Here is a 21182-nt window from a genome sequence, read left to right as displayed (position 1 = left end):
GAGAGAGAGAGCGAGAGAGACAGGGAGCAAGAGAGAGAGACAGGGAGTGAGAGGGAGACAGGGAGGGGCTGACTTACAGCTCCTGAGGTCCCAGCCGGCCCCGAGGGCCCCGGGGGGCCTGGGGGGCCAGAGACGGTCACAGCTGTCAGAACCAAACAGAAAACATCCTTAAGACTCGACACGCAGTCACTCATGGAGTAACATCACAACGCTGATCAGGTCAAGTGATCAGGTCAAAGCCCCCATAACCGCGTGTGTGGTGGGGGTCCACCCTAGATCATGGCTCTGTGTGTTCTTTGGTTCACCGTACGACGTGTCGTACAGAATGAAAACATTCCCAAAGCTCTCAAACCGATCCACCCTCCGTCCGCTCTGTCTGCTCTCTGTTGCCCAGTTAACCCCCACCGTTAACCCGCGGGGGAGCATACGGGCCAATCAGGTCGCCCCTCGTGCGCTGTTTAGGGAGATTTCTTTGGAGAGCTGTGCTTAACGTGCAAGCCGATGAAGTATATTTTGGTCTTGAGCGCCCTGAGAAGCGATTTAAGGGGTGACATCATGCCACCAGGTGTGAGTGTGATAAGCCATGACAAGCCTTTTAAAAAAAATCTGCCGTTTGCTTTGTTTTTTGTGACATCACAAGCGGGCGTGTCCACCTAGATGTGTGACGGATAGATGAGCAGTGTTTGCCCCAGTCCACTGGGTGGGCCGGTGGACTGATCTATCCAGCACACATCCAGGTGGACACGCCCACTTTAGATGTCACTCGGGCTCGGGGGGGGGGCAGTTTTTGCAACGGCTTGCGTTGGCTAATCACACTCACACCTGGTGGCACGACATCAAGAGGGGGGGAACACAGGAGGAACCAATAGGGGCCGAGGGGCCGGTCTGATCCTATGGGGCAGGTCGTGGAGGGTCTACCTGAGCCGTATCGTGAGGGGGGTCCGGGCAGGCCAGGGGGGCCGGGCGGGCCAACAGAACCGGGTCTACCGTAGCCCGGGACGCCGGGGGAGCCGGGGACCCCCGGACGACCTGGGGGGCCGTGCACAGACTGGCCCGGAGGCCCCTGAAACAAGAGCTGGGGTTAGAGAGGAACCGGGCGAACCGTAGGGAACGTGGCCGGAGATGGAGACGAGTGTGTGAACATGGTTGGAGACGTTTTATTCTGTCCCACCAGGGGAGTGAACACACACACACACACACACACACACACACACACACACACACACACACACACACACACACACACACACACACACACACACAGTTTCCTATATTATTACTATACTATATACAGTCCCTCCAGAAAAACGCGATTATGCGATCGCATAATTCAACATATAATCAGACAAAGTCTGCATATTCATGCAGGGGCCGCATTTTTTCAAATGTGCCGCACTTTCACTGCATAAATTGCCGATTCCCGCGCAAAATATGCGGGGCTTGCATGATTTCATAATCCCCGCATTTTCGTTGCAAAAAAGTCACATATATCTTAGCAGAAAGTTGAAAAATGTTGCATTTACTTCACACAAGAGCAGCCATTTCCCCCTGTTGCCATTGGAACGTTATGAAGTGACGTAATTACGCGATGTGAACGTCATCGAAAAGCTGCATTTTCTGCAAGTTCCCGCATTTTTTCGCAAGTTCCCGTAATTTTTGCAAGTTCCCGCAATATCATCGCATAAAATTGCATAAATATGCCGCATATTTCATCACATTTTTTAAGAAAACGTGCCGCATAATCAAGGATTTTTGGCCGCAACAATCACAAAAAAACGCCACATTTTTCTGGAGGGACTGTATATATTAACTATAGGTAGTGTGAGTGAGTGAGTGTTTATTTTATTCTGCCCCACCGGGGAAGTGACATTCTTAATGCGTTCATTCCTTCATGCTTCATGCTTCAAACATCTATCCTATTCACTGCACACATACATGTCTATATTTATTTTTTAATGGATTGGGTTTCCACGGAAACAGAACGTACCATTGCTCCTTGTCTCCCAGGGATACCCGAGTACCCAGGCGCTCCCTTCTCTCCTTTAATGCCCTGGTCGCCACGGCTACCCACCTGGAACACAGACACACACATTTTTATATATTTACACACACACACACACACACACGTAGCGGCGATCAGAAGGGAGGGCACCGATTGGCTGAACAGATCATGACTTACCCCGCCTCTTCCGGGATAAAATGAATCTGTGGGGGGATCACAGAGGAAACACAAAGGTTACTCACAAAGCTAGTGGGATCTATATGAAACACATCATTTAACGATACAAGCCTCCAAGACAATTAGCCTATTGTTGTTTTATGTTGTGTTTTTAACAGTTCAGTGTTAGCTGTGCAGTAGGTTCCTCAAACAGAGGATGAGTTTGCCTTACTTAATCTAGGTTAATAATAGATTATTTATATGAATGGCAGACATCTGTGTGTACAAATTAGCTTGTCATGTGATGTGATTGTTTTAAGATGTTAAACCCATCCCGATTGTTGTGATGTATGGATTTTTTGGTGTTGTGTATTTAGTAGTTTAATGAATGTCAAATAATGATGCTTATTTTGTCTTCCATTATCAGAACATGTTACACATACCTAACCTCATTCCTTCGAGTAGAATTACACTATACAATGATATGCTTTGAACTGCACTCAACCCGATCCGTTTGGTTCAGACTGGATTGTGGGGGGAGAATGGTGGTCAAGATGGGACTCACTTTGTGAAGCAGACCAACCAGGAAGGCCTGGCGGACCTCTGTCTCCCTTCTCTCCCCTCGGACAGTTTCCTGAAGGGCCACCAGGAGCAAAGGAGTTAGTGTGATGAAGCATCATGATCCCTCCTTCCATCTCTGGATGGATCCCCACTCTGAACCCTGAACCCCTGATCCCCCACTTTGAATTCCAGATCCCTCACTCTGAAGGAGGGATCCCCCACTCTGAAGGAGGGATCCCCCACTCTGAAGGAGGGACCCCTCAGTCTGAAGGAGAGACTCCTCACTCTGAAGGAGGGACCCCCCAGTCTGAAGGAGGGATCCCCCACTCTGAAGGAGGGACCCCCCAGTCTGAAGGAGGGATCCCCCACTCTGAAGGAGGGACCCCCCAGTCTGAAGGAGGGACCCCCCAGTCTGAAGGAGGGATCCCCCACTCTGAAGGAGGGACCCCCCACTCTGAAGGAGGGACCCCCCAGTCCGAAGGAGGGACCCCCCAGTCTGAAGGAGGGACCCCCCACTCTGAAGGAGGGACCCCCCAGCCTGAAGGAGGGACCCCCCAGTCTGAAGGAGGGATCCCCCAGCCTGAAGGAGGGATCCCCCACTCTGCGTTCCTTCTCTAGATTTCTTCCTTGCTAACTAAGGGAATTTTTCTTGTCTCTGGGGGGCTAGGGTCATGGGGGGCTCATAGATTTACGGCCTGTTAAGCCCTTTGAGACTGTACCTGTGATTAAGGGCTACACAAATACAATTTTATTTTATTTTATTTTATGTTGTTAGCAGTCAGATTAACTGAAGATATTGTTCCACTATTTCGACCACAGGTTAGCTGAATATCTTATGAAGGGCTTCCCTCCATGGATCTTTTCAGTTGCTGCATGAGCTCAGCTTCAATGTTGAAGTCCATCTGAGATTCAATCCCCTGGTTTATCTATAAAAACCTTCTATTCATTCTAATGCAAATTAAAAATTATGAATTAAAACAACAGATACGAGAAAATTAACTATTGTTAAATTATAACTTATGACTAAAATTATTATTTTTTCTTACCATTTGAAGTACCATCGGCGTTCAGCTACACAAAAAGAAAATGCAATTAAACGTATAACTTATAAATAGAAAGTGATGACATTGATTTTCATGACATAATGACATGGTGGAGAGACATGCGTTTAGAGAGAGAGAGAGAGAGAGAGCGAGAGACACAGAGCCCCAGAGAGAGAGAGAGAGCAGCAGTACCTCTGATCTCGTTTGGCCCCCAGCCCCCAGTCTGCCTGACACCACTAGTACAGTACAGTGAGGGAGAGGCCCTCGCTCCCAAACACTCTGATGCAGACAGTGAAGAGCCACCATGCAGGTTAACAGGGGACAGAGAGAGAGGCGGCACAGGGTCCACTAGGAGGGTAGGAATGAATGAATGAATTGATTTATTAATGAACGAGAAAGAGTGTGGGATTAATGACGATCGAGTCCGTCGCGACTTTTCCACTTCACAAACAAGCGGAAAAAATGACTCTGGTTAAGATTTGCACCAAACGGATCAAACCATATTTCCATCAAACAATATCGTTTTTACCCAAGACCATCCATACAGTTTGATTTCTCAGGGTTCGATTCATTTGGTCGGGGTCCGGAAGAAGAAAACGAGCGAGCATTCCAAAAGACAGATTCGTCGGGGTTAGAGACGGACGGTTGGTGAATCATCGCCGTTAAGTCATCGGTCAGGCAGTGAGAAGAACGCAGGGGAGCCAACGCACGGCCCTCAGACACATGAATCAGGGGGTTAGGGGTGACGATTGACGGCCATCCATGCAGAGACAGGACCCAGGCGTACGGAGGCGGAGCCACACCGACAGACGGCGCGCCGTTAGTTCGAAAACCAAACGATGGAGGAGGACGCTCCCACGCCGAGTCACATGACTTACCGCGTTCTTGCAGTGGGGACGGGGTGGGATGGGGAACACTGTCTGTGGGGGGGGGGACAGCGTGAGCCGGCTAGTGGGGAGGCCTGTGTGTGTGTTTGTCTGTCTGTGTGTGGTGTCTGTGGGTGTGGTTCTCTTTGTGTTGGGCGTCTGAATGTAACACATACAAACACAAAGTTATATAGTCATTGTCTATAGTCTTGTGTGGGAGTGAGTGAGTGAGTGTATGTGAGTGTTTGTGTTTGTGTGTGTGTGTGTGTGTTTGGAGTTAGTGTGTGTCTGTCTGCGTGTATGCGTGTCTCACTCTGTAGTGTGTGTGTGTGTGTGTCTTTATGTATTGCGCGCGCGCGCGTGTGTGTGTGTGTCTTTATTTATTGCTTGTGCATGTGTGTGTGAGTGTGAGTGTGTGTGTGTGCGTCTTTATGTATTGCGCGCGTGTGTGTGTGTGTGTGTGTATGTGTGTGAGTGTGAGTGTGTGTGTGTGTCTTTATGTATTGCGTGTGTGTGTGTGAGAGTGTGTGTGTGTATGTTTGTGTGTGAGTGTGAGTGTGTGTGTGTGTGTGTGTGTCTTTATGTATTGCGTGTGTGTGTGAGTGTGAGTGTGAGTGAGTGTGAGTGTGTGTGTGTGTGTGTGTGTGTGTGTGTGAGTGTGTGTGTGTGTGTGTACATACTCCGTTGGGGCAGTTGAACATGCCGGGGGGGCCAGGAGGGCCAGGAGGTCCCTGGTAGAAGAAGAGGAGGAGGAGGAGGAGGAGGAGGAGGAGGAGGAGGAAGAGGAAGAGGATCAGGGCTCCACCTCATCCCCCGTTGTGACATGGCATCAGTCCAGTTTAAACATCGAAAGAAGCCCACAAATTCTATAATAACACATCATCCATTTTTCCCAAAAGTGGGAATATTTATTGACAGACTTCCGTGTACGGCTGACTCACCGGCAGGCTGTGGGAGAACCCGCTCTCTCCCTTAGGACCGGAGACCCCGGGGCGACCCTGGAGAACAACGTTTCAACGGAAAGATGGAATATACACGCAATCTACATTTACATTATTATCGCTATCATAAAGTGAACAGCGATTCAAAAGGTACAGCTTAATTACTATGCGGAGAGTCATCTCTACGACGAAACAGTCCTTTGTGTCTTGAATTAAACTTTTATTTTATTTCATGTTTAAAGCCTGGACATATCTCTTGAGTGTGTTCATGTTTACCGGTCGTCCAGGGTACCCGAACTCTCCCTTCGATCCCATCGGCCCCGTCGGCCCCTGTGAAGTGAGACGCAACGCGTTGGTCGGACTCTCAGCCGACAGCAGTGTTTACGTCAGAATAACTGACAAACGGGTGGTTACCACGACAACCGGGGGCTTACCGCAACTCCCGCCGCTCCGGGTGAACCGCTGTCTCCCTGGACGGGAACACAAACACTCAGGTCAGGACATAAGAGACAAAACACTCGATTTGGAGTTTAGAAAAGACAAAATGGGGGGTTTCTAGCTATTAGTGTTGTAAAAAATTCGAAATCTAAAAAATTATTTAGAAAAATATTGGTTTTTTTTTTATTTTGAAACTAATATATTATATTTATTATATATATTTTCGAAAAAATATTTTTACGAAATAATATTTTTTCTAAACAATATATATTCTTTATATTATTTAATAATAATAAAAAACATATATAATAATTTGTGGCTCAAAATGCTACTGAATGACTTGTGTCTACTCTTGAGATTACAAACAGAGCCTCAAAAACATTCTAACCAAAGGCGTGTGTTAAAAATGAGTGGACATTATGTCGACTACTACTACACGGTATAAATGGTGGTCAGTGATTGGTCGTATGTCGTCACCTTGATTCCTGGAGGTCCGGTTACCCCCCCGAGGTCAGACATCAAGGAGCCATTGGCCATCACGACAACGCCTGATTCTCCTTTCTCTCCCTTCACAGACACACACACACACACACACACACGCACACACACACACACACACACACATACATAAGTATGTACAAATGCTAACGCTTTAGCTAAACGCTAAACACCTGTAATGTATTCCTTAATTAGAAATTCAATTAACTAAATTAACGTAATACTGTTGTGGAATATGAAGTGTAGCCATGATTAAAATGGGCCAAGATGGCCGCCGCCCTGTTCCAGTCTGACTCAGAGAGTTGCTTCATGAGGAAGGAGGAGAACTGGAGGATTTCTCCACAACAAAGAAATATTTACCTTTGGCCCCACTGGTCCATTGACGCCCGGCAATCCAATATCTCCCTTGGGGCCCCTGGGAGCCTGTAAATAATGAGAGGGATACTGAATATAACAATCATGATAATCGCTCATCTGGCCTTTCATCAAATTCATGTTTTTAGGCGTAACATCCTGGCTCGTCTGAAAATATAAAAGCAGCTGGGAGTCCTTTGAGTGAGGAGACAGATACAGTGTCATTGCAGAAATAACAATGATGTTATTTTACATTTTGTCTGTTGGCCTTGGCAATCTGACTGAATATCTACATGTTCTAAGATACATGTTATTGAAGAGCAGGTAGAGGGCGAGGGCACCCACAGCTCTCCTCAGGGAGTTCAACACCCTAGCATTAGAGTACAGTGCCACTCTGATCCGTAAGGGATAATGCCCGGCGAGGTGTCCATTATCAGGGATTATAACATGGCCCCGGGGAATACTAGATTCTGATTGGCTGCATGGTGTCCACTAATCCTGTAATAAGTAATATCCTGTAATAAACTGTAATAAGAAAACGCAGTTATATGCTATAGACCCTATAGTATCTGGGGTATGTATAAAGGCTGGGACCAATTTCTTTTCTTGGCAAGTGACCATGGTATAAGCGGGATAATGCCCTTCGAGGTGTCCATAATCAGGAATTAATGGACAACTAAGGCCTCCGCGTCGTCCATTCATTTGGGTTAACCTGCCGAAAGTTTGGAACATTCATGCTGTTCTGTGATTGGTCGAGGCCCGGACCGAGGGTTACCTGAACCTCCGCCATCCCCGAGAAGTTGTACACTCTGTCCGTGTCGTTGAGCATCAGCTGGACAGGAAACAGGAAGTCGAGTCTGTAGTTAGTTTGGCACGTTTGTATTTCTGCTGTTGATACCGTGGACGACGGATGTTTATTGCAGGTCAAGTTTTGCCAACATCGGTTTCACCCTTAAGTGGTCAACGCATGACGCCGTGTTCAGTGCCAGCGTTGCCGATGTATCCCTAAAGATCCCTCTCGAAGCAGGGGCATTGTCTGACCTCCCAAAATGAGTCTAACGCCAAGGGCTTTCTTCATTCCTAAACCTAAATTCATGTTTCCTTTGTTTATGATCAAAAAGCCTTGAAAAGCAAGGCTCCATCTTTAATGGGATGTTCCTACTATTTCGTCATTTAGCAGATGTCTTTATCCAAAGTGCCTTCTGATGAGTAAAGCTTCAGGTGAAGGCTCCTACAGGTACACTGCGGACATCAGGGTTGGACCCCTGATCTCTTCCAGGCTGGGGGGTCCAACCCCTCTCACCGCTGGCCTACGCCGCCCATAGATCACGTCTCGTGGTTCCCTTCTGGTTGGAGAGGTGAAAGGTCACTCACCTCCTGGAGGTTTGTGATTGGTCCAGGAGGCCCGGGGGGACCAGGGGGGCCAGGTAGGCTGAGTCCGTCCCTTCCTGGTCCTCCCTGAAGCAGAAAAAGCGGCTTGATTTCAGTGTTTGGTTCTTCTGTATCTTGTGATAGCAACAGTATGTGTGTGTGTGTGTGCGCGCGCCGCAACTATTCCTAAAAACATTGTTTGTGTGTGCTTTTTTTGTGTGCGCATCCATAAATGTGTGAGTGTCTTTGGTGAACAATGTGTTCGTATTGTACGCAGGCGGCTTTCACCTTTTGTCCGGCGTCACCTTTGTCTCCTTTTTGTCCCTGTGGAAGAAACGACGGGATTAGGGAGAGAGGCTTTGTTCACTACTGGCTGTGTTTCCCCCCCTGTGTCCGTGAACCAGAAAGCAGCGACATTCGATACACATTAAAAGACCCACCTCTGATTGATGAAAAAAATGAACTCTTATTTGAAAAATTACTTAATAGTTATCAGGGTCCACACCCAAACCCAAAAAGCTAATGTTATTGCATTTGCCAAAATCCGCTTTAATTATTAAACCATCCGGTTTTTTTTATGCAACTTATTTTTGTTTTTCTTGAAAGGTTATTATATTCGAATTTGTGTTATTGACTGACCTCTTCTCCGTTTAGTCCAAATTCCCCTGGCTTGCCGGGAGCTCCATGCGCCCCTGTCTCCCCCTAGAGGTCATAGGAAGACATTACCACCAGACTTCTTATGCGATAGCCTGACAGCCTGAATGGCCACCAGGCTCTTTCCCGTTGATCCTTAATGCCAGAGACTGACCTTTGCTCCCGTCTTCCCTGGAGGCCCATCCAACCCGTCTTTACCCTGGTAAACAATCATTCATTTGTTTATTATAAATCGTAATCAATAAATGAAATTGATTCATTTAAACTAAATTGATTCATTGAGTTAACCTACCATAGATCCTGGAAGTCCAGGGATCCCAGGAGGTCCCTGTGAGAACACAATACATATAATGAGTAGCAGTAATAATGTGTTTAATTATAGTAGTACTATTGTTACGACCGTTACCTGAGGGCCTTTGGGTAGAAATTCACCGAAGCCGCTGGACTTTCCGGATCCTTCCAGATCCTACCAACAGAAACACGATTGGTTAGCAAGGTGCTCTAAAGCATTGGTTCTCAAAGTGCGGCCCGCGGGCCAATGGCGGCCCGCAGAAACATTCCTGGCGGCCCACAATGACATACAAATGTAAGTAAAAATAAAAAAAAAGATTATTTTTTTTAATTATTAGATCAATATTAATTGAAACAAAAATAAATAAATATAAAGAGAAAAGTTGGCTCTCTCTAGCTTTCAATTAAATCCTGTTACATTTGTTTGTTTTAATCCGACTGTTCATTACTTTGAAAGGATGAACCTCAGCTTCGGGATTTAGACTTCACTTGACCTCACTCCTGGAGGTCCACGTTACAATGTTTTTTTTCACCACTGGGATGCTGACGGCGTTTCCTGTCTGATTTTTTTTCATTTGGCGGCCCTCAGTAAAATTTTGGGTTCCTAAATTGGCCCTCAGCTGTCAAACTTTGAGAACCCCTGCTCTACAGAGTCATTATTAAAGCCTTACTGTTGACTGAACCCCTCCCAGTTAGTAAGAAACTAAACAGTAACTGTTTACAACTGTGTACAACCGTGTGATGTAAACTATAGCTTTGAGGTACACTCTGCCCATCATATTTGATTGGAAGAATATATCAGCTATGGGATGTTATTTTAATCAGATAAAAAAAAAGTATTCCCTATCAACAAGAATCGACTACAGATGTGTCAGGGTAATTTCAAGCCAGCAGCTCAGCGCGGAAAAGTAGGATCTTTAAAGCGTTCACCGTTCAGAGCGGGATGCTTTTGGCAGGTGGCGGGCCGCCGCGGCGGCGGTCACAGTCTCCGGTTAGTTCACCACGGAGTATTCAATTTGGAACAACACTGACATTTGAAAATCTGCGCACTTAGTGAGCGTGCGGTTAGTGTACTACGTTTAAGTGTACTCATGGAAGTGTGGCTATCGGAGCACAGCACTGCTCAGCGCCTCAATGCAAGACAGCTGCTGGATATCTACGGCCCGGAAAGGGAGCAGCACCTCCAGGTCCATGGTGAAGCCCCCGCCCGGAGGCCCCGGGGGGCCAGCGGGGCCGCGGGGCCCGGGCTTCCCTTCAGCTCCATCCGGCCCAGGGAACCCATCACGGCCAGAGTCCCCCTGAGAGAGAGAGAGAGAGAGAGAGAGAGAGAGAGAGAGAGAGAGAGAGAGAGAGAGAGAGAGAGAGAGAGAGGGAGAGAGAGAGACAGAGAGAGAGAGAGAGAGAGGGAAAGAGAGAGAGAGAGAGAGAGAGAGAGAGAGAGGGAGAGAGCGGGAGAGAGCGGGAGAAAGAGAGAGAGGGAGAGAGAGAGAAACAGAGAGAGAGAGAGCGATAGGGAGAGAGCGAGAGGCAGAGAGAGAGGGAGAGAGAGGTAGCGAAAGGGAGAGACAGACACAGAGAGCGAAAGAGAGCGAAAGACAAACAGAGAGAATAGAGAAATCAGAAAAAATGGAATACAGGTAGAAACATATCAATAAATAATAAAACCGCGTAACTAGCACAATGGTATGGCAGATATGCATACACTATGGCAGATATAGCATAGAAATATAAGCGCATAATGGAGGCTTATCTAATCAGCATTGATGATTGATATCAGGTCTCTAGGAGTTTATTGATCAGGCCTTACCTTTGGCCCCGGAGTCCCAATGAAACCCATCTCTCCCTGTTCACAAAGAAAAGAAACACAGAATCCTCAACGAATACTTAAGAAGTTACATTCTTCGTTTAACTATTTGAACATTTCAAATAGTAAATCTTAAAAAAAATGACAATCTTATTGAATTGGTAGGAGTCTGTAGGAATGCAACATCAAGTCAATGTTTAAACATAGGATATTGTGAATGAACATAAAGGTACGGTTGCCATGGTACCAACCCATCCGCCCCGGCTCACCTTGTCTCCCTTCGTCCCAGCGAGTCCCGGGTCGCCATCTTTACCATCAGCGCCCTGTTGTCACGGGGACAATTAGACATTCAGCGTTCCCATGGATATTCAGTCCAAACCTGACAAGGGGTCATTTTCACCTGGCAAGGGTTCCTCTTGAAATGAACAGTATTTACTTCAAAATATCCATCTGTTTTTATTCAAGGTTTTTTTTATACCCAGCATTCTTTGCATTATTTGTTGTATTGTACCTCCAAGAACTCGTCTTGGATAAGACTGTGCTGATATTTGACAGGATTATTTCTACAGATGGAAAAGACTACGACCACACAAACATTTTCAAAGCCTCTCAGATAGATTGAGTTTAACGAACAAACACAATTTACCGTCTGGGATTAATAAAGTATCTTAAAGCTTATGTTCGCAGCATATCTGCAAATAGGTTATTACTGTATTTGTTAGCGGTGAATTAAAGTTTGATGTATTAATAAACTTGTATTGATTCAACCACTTGAATGACCACTTTGAACTCTTTTGAACTACATATGAGTGAATGCTACACACACAATGAATGGATGGCATGACTACGGCATATACACCGCAGGGTATATGGTAGCCTCTACACTCTCATTCATGTAATTAGTAAAAGCTAGCAAACAATTAAAACACTGAAAAGACACATTTCCCCCCACGGATGCTGTGGCTATAGGTCCTGACCATGTTCTAAAGCTTTTCCATTAGTTTCTGCCACAACGCTAACGTTAGCCATAATACACGCACACACACACGCACACGCACACACACACACACACACACACACACACGTGTGCGCCTTGCCTCTTTGAGCAGCAAGCTTAAGCAAACAGCCAGAACTCAACATGGTGTCAAGTTAAAAAACGTTGGGGGGAAAATTCTGCCTTTTAGGTCCACTGTGATGGGACCAGACCATAATACCTGTCCAGAACCAAGGTCAGACTCAGACCCAGAACCAGACCCAGAACCACCAGAGCCCAACCCACTTAACCACTCGTCAATAATCTGAAATAAAAGACACATGAGAACTGCTAACATCTTCAGCATCTAGTGAGGATGTGGACGAATCTAAATAAACAATAACAGCATTAAAAAGTGAAGGAAAGAAACATATTTAATGTTGGACTGTACTAGAAAATACCTTTTCACATAGAAATTGTATTAATATTTAACGATGTATCTAAACATAGGTTTATGTTTTTGTATTTTTCAACGATGAACAAGTAGGGGGTTAGGGCATAGTGAGCGAGGAAGCCTGAAGGTAGACTGCCGACATGGGGGTCCGAGCCCAGAACCTTTGGACGGGGAATCGGACCCCCTAACCACCACCACCGCCACCCTCCCCTGACCTGCTTGTGATGCAACATGAACTGGGTCTGGCTGAGAACTCACCGGAACGCCCTCTGCACCAGCCTCTCCGTCCTTTCCATCTCTCCCGGGAACCCCAGGGGGTCCAGGGAACACCCCCTCTGACGTGGGCCCCGGAGAGCCCGGGTTCCCTGGGAGCCCGGGATGGCCCGGAGGCCCCTGGGTGGAACAGGGTCAGGAGGTATTAGACCAATGAGGACGGTGCAGAGAACGCCTGTTATACTAGTATGACGTTTTCGTAACAGAACTTTTCCCAACACATTTTAAGAAATGTTATTGGGTTGTTTATTCTTTTTCTCAAATGCATGATTGCCACTTATTTGACTAATTGTGCCTTTGCAATGTCAGTGTACGTGAGTTTCCCAAGCCCTGAGAGGAACTCACCCTCATGATCTCTGCGTCGTTGTCGAAGTCATCGAAGCCTGAACCGAAGCCCTCCTAATAAAACAAACCATATATAAGATCAGGTTGATAACTGACCCCACCAAACATCATACACTGTTATACCGCTGTTTACTATTTCTGTTTTTTTTTACTTTCATCCAAAGTGATGTAAGCTTTTATTTGTTATAATCAGACTTCGATGAAGGAGCAGGACGGGGTTAGTGCATACTTCTCACGGATGCCTACAGGTTAATCGTGGACATCGGGGTTCGAACACACAACCCCTCGTCTGTGATTCCAAAGCCCTAACCACTGGACCACCCTGCCCCCTACTCCTGTTGGTTTTGTCATTCTCCACCGGCTGGGCATAACCTTTAATCAGCTCAATGAACAAACCAGATGAATCAACCATAGCGTGTGAGTCAGTAATGAGCTTGAGCCGACTTACTGGGAGTCTGGACCCTTTGCCTGGGGCCCCGGGGGGGCCAGGAGGGCCAGGAGGGCCAGGGGATCCCAAACCCGGATCACCCTGATGGGGGAGGAACCAGAGAACATGTTGGTTAAGTCAGTGACCATTACAGGTTGTTACCTTGGGGCCTCCTTGTTCCTGGTAGGAGGAGACTTGCATTGACTAATTGAAAAGGCCGGCCCTCCCAAGTATATAAGCCTGCCTACTTCTAAGTTGTCTCTCTCTTTTTCTCTCACACCCTCGACATGGCAGGCGCTGGCTGGTCGCACTTTATCGTTTGTTAAACCAGAACCCTTTTGTTCAAATCCGTATGAATTATGGTTGATCTTGGATCTTTTGTTTTATGGGGGGAGCGGTTGCTTTCTTTTCTGTTTTTGTGGCAACCCTCTCATTCTGTTTTCCGATATATGGAAAAGAAATAAACCAAAACGTTTTCTTTCCAGAAAATCTGTTTCTTTGAGTTATTATGTTAGTTGTTCACACGATCTTAATGTGGGCTCGTAACACAGGTACATTACACTAGTTAACTAGTGTGTGTCCATCCTTGCATCCATCTATCTTTATTCATCCAGCCACCCATCTATCCATCTATCCATCTAGTTCCCTAACCAATCATTCATCCATCCGTCCATCTATATAGCCAACCATCTGTCCCAATGATGGATCCATCCATGGGATGTTTATACTCCAATCACGGACCGACCCACAGCCCACCGCCGTAAACCCCCTGGTGCCCCAACCTCCCCTACAGCTTCAGGTATGGAGGGTTGAGGTTAAACTGTCCTGTACCTTGTCTCCTTTGACCCCGTCGTCTCCTTGCTCGCCTGGAAATCCTGGAGCCCCAGACGGTCCCTTGAGAAGACACAAGAACCACCGTTTGTGTTGAGTAACATTCACAGAGGCTAGAGATGTTGAACTCAACGATAACTTCAACGATATAAATGTTACAAGGATCATAAAACAATTACAAGTGCACTGAATGTCAGTTCTTACCGAGAGTCCGTTATCGCCTTTACCGCCCTAGAGAAGGAAAATAATTGATGTGATGAAACTTATGTGCATGTACAAAAATAAAAACAAAAGATTGTTGACGTAACAAGTCATTGAGATGAGAAAATTCAAGAGGCAAAGTAGAGATGATAAGAGAGAGAGACAGGCACAGAAAGACAGACAGAGATAGGTACAGAAACACAGACAGAGACAGGCACAGAAAGACAGACGGAGACAGGCGCAGAAAGACAGACAGAGACAGGCACAGAAATGCAGAAAAAAAACACGAGAAGACAGAAACAGAAGACATTGCAAAACAGAACAGACAAAAGCAGTCAAGACAGACGGACACGGACACAGGCAGGCAAACGCACAGAGAGAGACAGAAGCAGACAGACAGGTCAGATCATCGTGCCATAACCGGGCTCCTACCTTCTGTCCATCTTTGCCCGGTGCTCCAGCCGGGCCTTGAGGTCCCGCTGGCCCCTGCGTCCCCCTCGGTCCTGGGACCCCCTCCTCCCCAGAGCCAGACCCCTCGCCCGGGGGTCCGGGAGGGCCCGCGGGCCCTGGGTCGCCTCGCTGCCCCTTCTGGCCCTCAGACACCTGGAGAGGCAGGGGATTGGTTGACGGTCAGCTGACTGTTTACTGGTCACCGTTTGGTCATGCAGCCGTCATCTGAAGCAGCTCAAAGTGACGTAAGATACATGTCCTTGAGGAGCTGGTCGGAGTGAGGGGCTTCGTCAAGAACAGCCACTGGGAAGGCAGGGGACACGGGGGAATCAAACGCACACCCTTTGGTGGGGAGGGGAACGCCCTAGCCTTGCCATAACATTTATGTTTACATTTAGGGCATTTAGCAGACGCTTTTATCCAACGCATACGAAGTACATTTGTCAGAAGAAAGAGAAACAATATATCGCTGCCGGTACAGTACACTTTACTGCCACTTATCGATGATTAATTGATTGATTACCCTTCGATGTGTAAGGATGTCTAGATGGATGGATGGATGAGTGGGTGATTTATTCATTGCTTTTGTGAGTGTGCGTCTGTCTGTGGCTGTGGCAGTGTGTCAATGTGCATGTGTGTGTGTAACCTGCATGTGAATGGGATGCTAACATACATGCAACACGGTGAGTTCTGACTGTTTGTGTAGGAAGTAAAAGCAGGAGACTTACGGCGCCTGTTCGGGAGGTTTGAGTTGATGCCACCGTTGGCCCCACTGTGAAGACACAAGTATTACTGACATGGTAATGATTGTACTAACAGCTGGACCCAGCTTCAGCCATCTTTGCTGCCATAGCAAAGATAGATGGACAATTCATAGACAGCAGATAGCAATGCTTTTAGCTGGAGGATGAAGACTATAATGAAGCACACTCAACGATGAGTGTGATTCATGTGAGTGATGTGTTGTACATCAGTGTGAATATATTTCCTTTTCTTTTTATTATGCCGATGTGTGTGTACTGCCCTCTAGTGGTGCTTCGCAGAACTACAAAAAAGTTACATTTGTATATTTTCCTTATATATATATATATATATATATATATATATATATATATATATATATATATATATATATATATAATTTACAATTATTCAATGTTGGCCATTCAATTTTAATTTAACGTGCCAATGAAGCTCTACTGAACAGAATGGATACAGACAGACAGACAGAAAGACAGACAGAGAGACAGACAGCCAGACACCTTTCACAGCGGTCAACCCCTCCACTTCCTGTCCAGACGTCTCCTCAACTTCCTCGTCTTCATCGTCTGAGGAGCCTGCGGTGGGCGGAGCCTGTACCGGACTGCTGTCAGTCACCGCTGGCTGTGGGAGGGGCTAGAGACACACACACAAACACACACACACACACAAACACACACCATACACAAGTTAGCAGACTCATAAAGGTTTCGTGCATAGAGGATAGTTAAAAAGTGTGTTAAAGAGTGTTGCTATTTACATATGAGTGTATCTCAAATAATAGTTTCTCTCATTAGTTTCAGTTCTCTTCCTTATTTTTTACATTAAAACAAGAACTGATTTCTGGATTAACTTTGTGTACGTTCTTGATCGGATTTTTCTTCGGCAATTGACAGAGCGGCACGCAGTGCAAAAGAAATGCTTTCCGTTTTGTTTTTCTTTGTTTTTTCATCCCAGACACCTTGAGAAGATCGCTAGCATCTGGACCGGTTGCGCCACACATCAATCATGTGGCACGTAAACGTCCCATAAATCCTACATCTTACTCGCCCATTACATGACCCATTACATTATACTTTAAGATCTGTAACGGTGTTTGGTGCAGTATGACAACCACATTTTTCTGAAACAATTTTCCTCTTTCCACTCTAAAACAAGTGAACTTCCTAAAGTAAGCTAAATGACGCTATCATGGTTTCATGTCAGTATCGGGTAAATATGCTGCTCAGAAATGAATGTTTGAATGTAAAAAGACACCAGACATGGCCATCATGACATGATTTATGTCTCGACTACTGCTGGCATCGTGGGGATACTCTTGTCAAATGGAGATCATTGAGGAATGTTTTTACTAGACAGCACGGAGCAGTTAACACACAGCATGTGTTCTGCATCACAGTGTGTAACATACATTAAAGGTTGTATCAGCGATTCTAGGCCGAAACATGATTGATCACATTCATATGATCTTACTTCACGATCCGCTAGCTGCCCGCCCCGTAAGCAGGCCGTCAAAAGAACGCGTCTCTGTAGGCAGCCTATGCTCCGAGATCGCACACAGAAACAAACGGCACTAACCACTCAAAAACAAAATAAATAGTATTCCAACCAATCACCAACAAGGGGTGGGTGCTGTGGGGTTTTGAGCTGCGTTCATGATCGTTTTTAATGGATGCGCGAAACACGGAAAGGAGGGGCGAGCGGGCTCTGTTTGTTTGGGATCACGCTTCAAATACCGACAGAAGTGACGTCACCCAGCGCCGCTGATACAACCTTTAATGCAGCCAATAAAACGTAAAGTGGAGTGTGTACAATTTAGTAGCATCGAGCTGATCAGACTGGAAAGAAAAGGAATGGAAACCTAATGATTCTGTTTTAATTGGTGTATAACATATAAATTGCTCGTTGGTTGCAATGTGCAACCAAACTCACCGCTTCAAGCCAATAAATTCAAAACACTACACCAAAGGAATGAAAAGTTTGTTGATGGTGTGTGTGTGTGTGTGTGTGTGTGTGTGTGTGCGTGTGCATGTGTACCCGCTTGTGTGTGTGTGTACCCGTGAGAGTGTGTGCCCACGTGTGTGTGTGCCTATGTGTTTGTGTGTGCGTGTGCGTGCCCATGTTTGCGTGTGCTTGTGTGTGTGTGTGTGTGTTTGCGCCGATGTGTGTGTGTGTGCCCACGTGTGTGTGTGTGCCTATATGTTTGTGTGTGCTTGTGTGTGTGTGTGTGTGTGTGTTTGCGCCCGTGTGTGTGTGATTGTGTGTCCATGCTCACCATATTGTACTCTCTCTGCTCCACGAGCTTCTTCACCTCGTCCGGCCCGTCCGTGTCTTCATAGGCGTCGTCTCCACTGCCGTACCCAGAGGCCTGGACACCCAGAACACAATATTACATCACATGACATAACACAAAATAACATTCCCAAAACCAGGAAAGACATACAATCACTTCATATAATATAGCAGACCAAGTCACCTGGATTCAAAGCATAACATCGCATTACTTGTGGTGTGTAACACAATAACACATAACCACAGGCCTGACCAAACATAACCTAACATAACCTCTCATAACATAACTTGTCAGAACGTGAGATTGTTTATCATAACAAAGAAGCCAAGCGTGATAACAATCTGATCAGATGATCCAAAACCTGCGAGTATGGAAGGAATATTCAATCAGGGATGAAACATTCCCATGTATTGCATAACACCATAACACCATTTTATTATCGCCCTTGATCATTAAACTCCACGAGCAGATGAAATATGGCAAAAAAAACTGCTATACCACATGACACCAGTAGAGGGAGACCTCGCTGTAGAATACATCAGTCTGTGCGGCACACTGCGCAGGTCAGCTGGACAAGGTGCAGAGAGAGCACGCAAGACGCAGAGACTAGGCGTGTAGAGTTGTGCGACTGTGTGTGTGTGTGTGTGCGCGTGTGTCTGTGCCCGTGCTCACATAAGGATCGTCCTCCTCACACTGGTCATCTGGGGCCGTGGGATCCGACTTCAGCACCAGTTGTTGGATAGAACCCTAGAGAGAGAGAGAGAGAGAGAGAGAGTGAGAGAGAGAGAGAGAGAGAGAGAGAGAGAGAGAGAGAGAGAGAGAGAGAGAGAGAGAGAGAGAGAGAGAGAGAGAGAGAGAGAGAGAGAGAACAGTGTTAATTGGGTATGTCATCACACACAAACTGAATAACAACACACTACCGACACAGAATCTGCAAAGTGAGTTGAATGGGATCAGTCAATAAAGCGTATACCATTCAACATGACAGTACAGTGACTGTGGCAGCTGCTGTTTATAACTGCAGCACATCAGCATAGCTCTACGGCCAAGAGATACACTGTGAAGGGCGAGAGAGCTAGGGGTGAAAAGAAGAGAAGAGAGAGTGGGAGTGAGAGGGAGAAAGAGGGGATGAGAGAGAGAGAGAGCTAGGGGAGAACAGGAGAGAGAGAGAGAGAGAGAGAGATGAGAGAGAGAGAGAGAGAGCTAGGGGAGAACAGGAGAGAGAGAGAGAGCTAGGGGAGAACAAGAGAGAGAGAGAGAGAGAGAGAGAGCTAGGGGAGAACAGGAGAGAGAGAGAGAGAGAGAGAGCTAGGGGAGAACAGGAGAGAGAGAGAGAGCAAGGGGAGAACAGGAGAGAGAGAGAGAGAGAGAGAGAGAGAGAGCGATGAGTGATGGAGACAGAGAAGCAAAGTAGGAAGAGCAAGATAGCAGAAGAGAGAGGGAACAAGACAGAGATTGAGAGGAATGGAGCTCTGGAGTGAAAGAGTGAGATGGAGAGAAACACACAGTGTGATAAGACAGCAACAGAATAACCAAAACAACGGCAGATAGAATTGCGAATAGGAATGAGAGTGGGTGAAAGAGAGAGAGGGTGAAAGAGAGAGAGAAAGAGAGAGAGGGTGTAAGAGAGAGAAAGAAAGAAAGAAAGAAAGAAAGAAAGAAAGAAAGAAAGAAAGAAAGAAAGAAAGAAAGAAGAGAGAGAGAGAAACAGAGAGATACAGATAAGAAAGATAGGACCCTGCAGCGTGAATGGAGGACGAGGTACACAACACAACCAGACACATGTGTCAGTAAACAGTAAACAACACATCTGGATCACACTGCACCGGGCCACGTTGCTAACAGCAACACAGCGTTGTTGTTTTGAAAGGCTCCGTGTTCCTCTGAGAGGAGCCATCACCGCGCATGATACACGACTCCTAATGGAACGGCTCAGCCGCTTTGAAGGGAAGAGGAGAGTCGGGGTTTCTATGTTTGGTTTATTGTGTGGCTGTCGACATGTGGTCGTCTCCTGTGATGTCTGACTGACAGGCGGGCTGTGGGGATCAGAGGGGGAACACACACTCATACATAGACGCACAAAAACACACACACACACAAAAACACAAACACACACATGCATGGAACATAACAGTCCGTACCTAAACGATGCTGAGGAAGGGCACGATGTGTGTGGTGTATTTGTATGTGTATGTGAGTATGTGCATCAAAAATGATAGAAGACAGCTGTACTGAAGACAACACAACCACAAATCAGATATTAATACAATGATCTCAGCTATGCAGATCAACACACACACACACACACACACACACACTTGGACACACACACATGGACAGACACACACACACAGTGCCTCTGATTGTGTGCATTGCATTGACGTGCATCAGGGAAGGAATTACATCATGGCTTCCATATTCAGAGGAGGAGGAGGAGGAGGAGGAAAGAGAGAGGAGGAGAGAATAGGACGGCAAGAATTCCAATGAAGAAGTGACGCTGGATTTATGATGGGGGGGATGGTTGCCAAGGCAACACAAAGCTGTATCGCAGCAATGCTAGAATGCTGAATTGCCCAAGTGTTTGTGCGATATTGTGTGCATGTGTGTGTATCTGTGTGTGTGCGTGCATGCGTACGTGCGTGCGGGTGTGTGTGTCTGTTCATGTGAAACTTGAAGCTACTCAAACTATACACAGAAAAACAAAGACATGCACGTCCATCGATTTGATTCAATCAGCTAAATGTCCAAACCATTCTTCCGGAATCCATAAGTATCGTTTGTGCAGATATGTGTGCATTTGTGCGTGCGTGTGTGTGTTTGTGAGTGTGTTTGTGTGTGTCTGTGCCTGCGCGTGTGTCTGCGTGTCGTCTTGTCTATGTACCATCATCTATATTTGCATGCGTTCCAATGTCTACATTTGTAGACATTGTGCAGACCATGTGTCCTTGTGCATGTGTATGTGTGTATGCGCCATGTGCCCCTGTATGTGTGTGTGTGTGTGTGTGTGTGTGTGTGTGTGTGTGTGTGTGTGTGTCCTACGTCTGTGTGTATGCATGTGTGTGTGTGTGCACCATGTGTCCCTGTATGTGTGTGAGTGTGTGTGTATGTGTGTGTCTACGGTCTTTGTGTATGCATGTGTGTGTGTGTGTGTGTGTGTGTGTGTGTGTGTGTGTGTGTGTGTGTGTGTGTGTGTGTGT

The 21182-nt window shown here is 46.4% G+C and overlaps 1 protein-coding gene across 1 annotated transcript in view; it reads right to left on the bottom strand.

The window, feature by feature from the left end:
- col15a1a (collagen, type XV, alpha 1a) overlaps window positions 1-21182 on the bottom strand; it is a gene marked incomplete at its 5' end in the record, with an annotated part of 38826 nt that overhangs the window by 8505 nt on the left and 9139 nt on the right. Inside the window, 34 exons of the mRNA XM_079755044.1 lie at window positions 78-142; window positions 919-1063; window positions 1988-2071; window positions 2180-2205; window positions 2724-2792; window positions 3766-3790; window positions 4641-4682; window positions 5309-5359; window positions 5570-5626; window positions 5846-5899; window positions 6004-6039; window positions 6485-6574; window positions 6866-6928; window positions 7635-7691; window positions 8234-8317; window positions 8519-8554; window positions 8870-8932; window positions 9039-9083; window positions 9177-9212; window positions 9291-9350; window positions 10357-10473; window positions 10983-11018; window positions 11249-11302; window positions 12194-12277; window positions 12665-12799; window positions 13025-13078; window positions 13473-13553; window positions 14283-14345; window positions 14487-14513; window positions 14916-15086; window positions 15662-15705; window positions 16196-16328; window positions 17968-18060; window positions 18658-18732. Coding sequence (XP_079611170.1) covers window positions 78-142; window positions 919-1063; window positions 1988-2071; window positions 2180-2205; window positions 2724-2792; window positions 3766-3790; window positions 4641-4682; window positions 5309-5359; window positions 5570-5626; window positions 5846-5899; window positions 6004-6039; window positions 6485-6574; window positions 6866-6928; window positions 7635-7691; window positions 8234-8317; window positions 8519-8554; window positions 8870-8932; window positions 9039-9083; window positions 9177-9212; window positions 9291-9350; window positions 10357-10473; window positions 10983-11018; window positions 11249-11302; window positions 12194-12277; window positions 12665-12799; window positions 13025-13078; window positions 13473-13553; window positions 14283-14345; window positions 14487-14513; window positions 14916-15086; window positions 15662-15705; window positions 16196-16328; window positions 17968-18060; window positions 18658-18732 — 2355 coding nt within the window. The remainder of the gene's footprint in view (window positions 1-77; window positions 143-918; window positions 1064-1987; window positions 2072-2179; window positions 2206-2723; window positions 2793-3765; window positions 3791-4640; window positions 4683-5308; window positions 5360-5569; window positions 5627-5845; window positions 5900-6003; window positions 6040-6484; window positions 6575-6865; window positions 6929-7634; window positions 7692-8233; window positions 8318-8518; window positions 8555-8869; window positions 8933-9038; window positions 9084-9176; window positions 9213-9290; window positions 9351-10356; window positions 10474-10982; window positions 11019-11248; window positions 11303-12193; window positions 12278-12664; window positions 12800-13024; window positions 13079-13472; window positions 13554-14282; window positions 14346-14486; window positions 14514-14915; window positions 15087-15661; window positions 15706-16195; window positions 16329-17967; window positions 18061-18657; window positions 18733-21182) is intronic.

This window comes from Pollachius pollachius (assembly GCF_949987615.1).
Source record: "Pollachius pollachius genome assembly, chromosome: 17".
Lineage (NCBI taxonomy): Eukaryota > Metazoa > Chordata > Actinopteri > Gadiformes > Gadidae > Pollachius > Pollachius pollachius.
The sequence above is the reverse complement of the archived record's forward strand: the minus strand, read 5'-3'. Positions and strand labels throughout refer to the sequence as shown.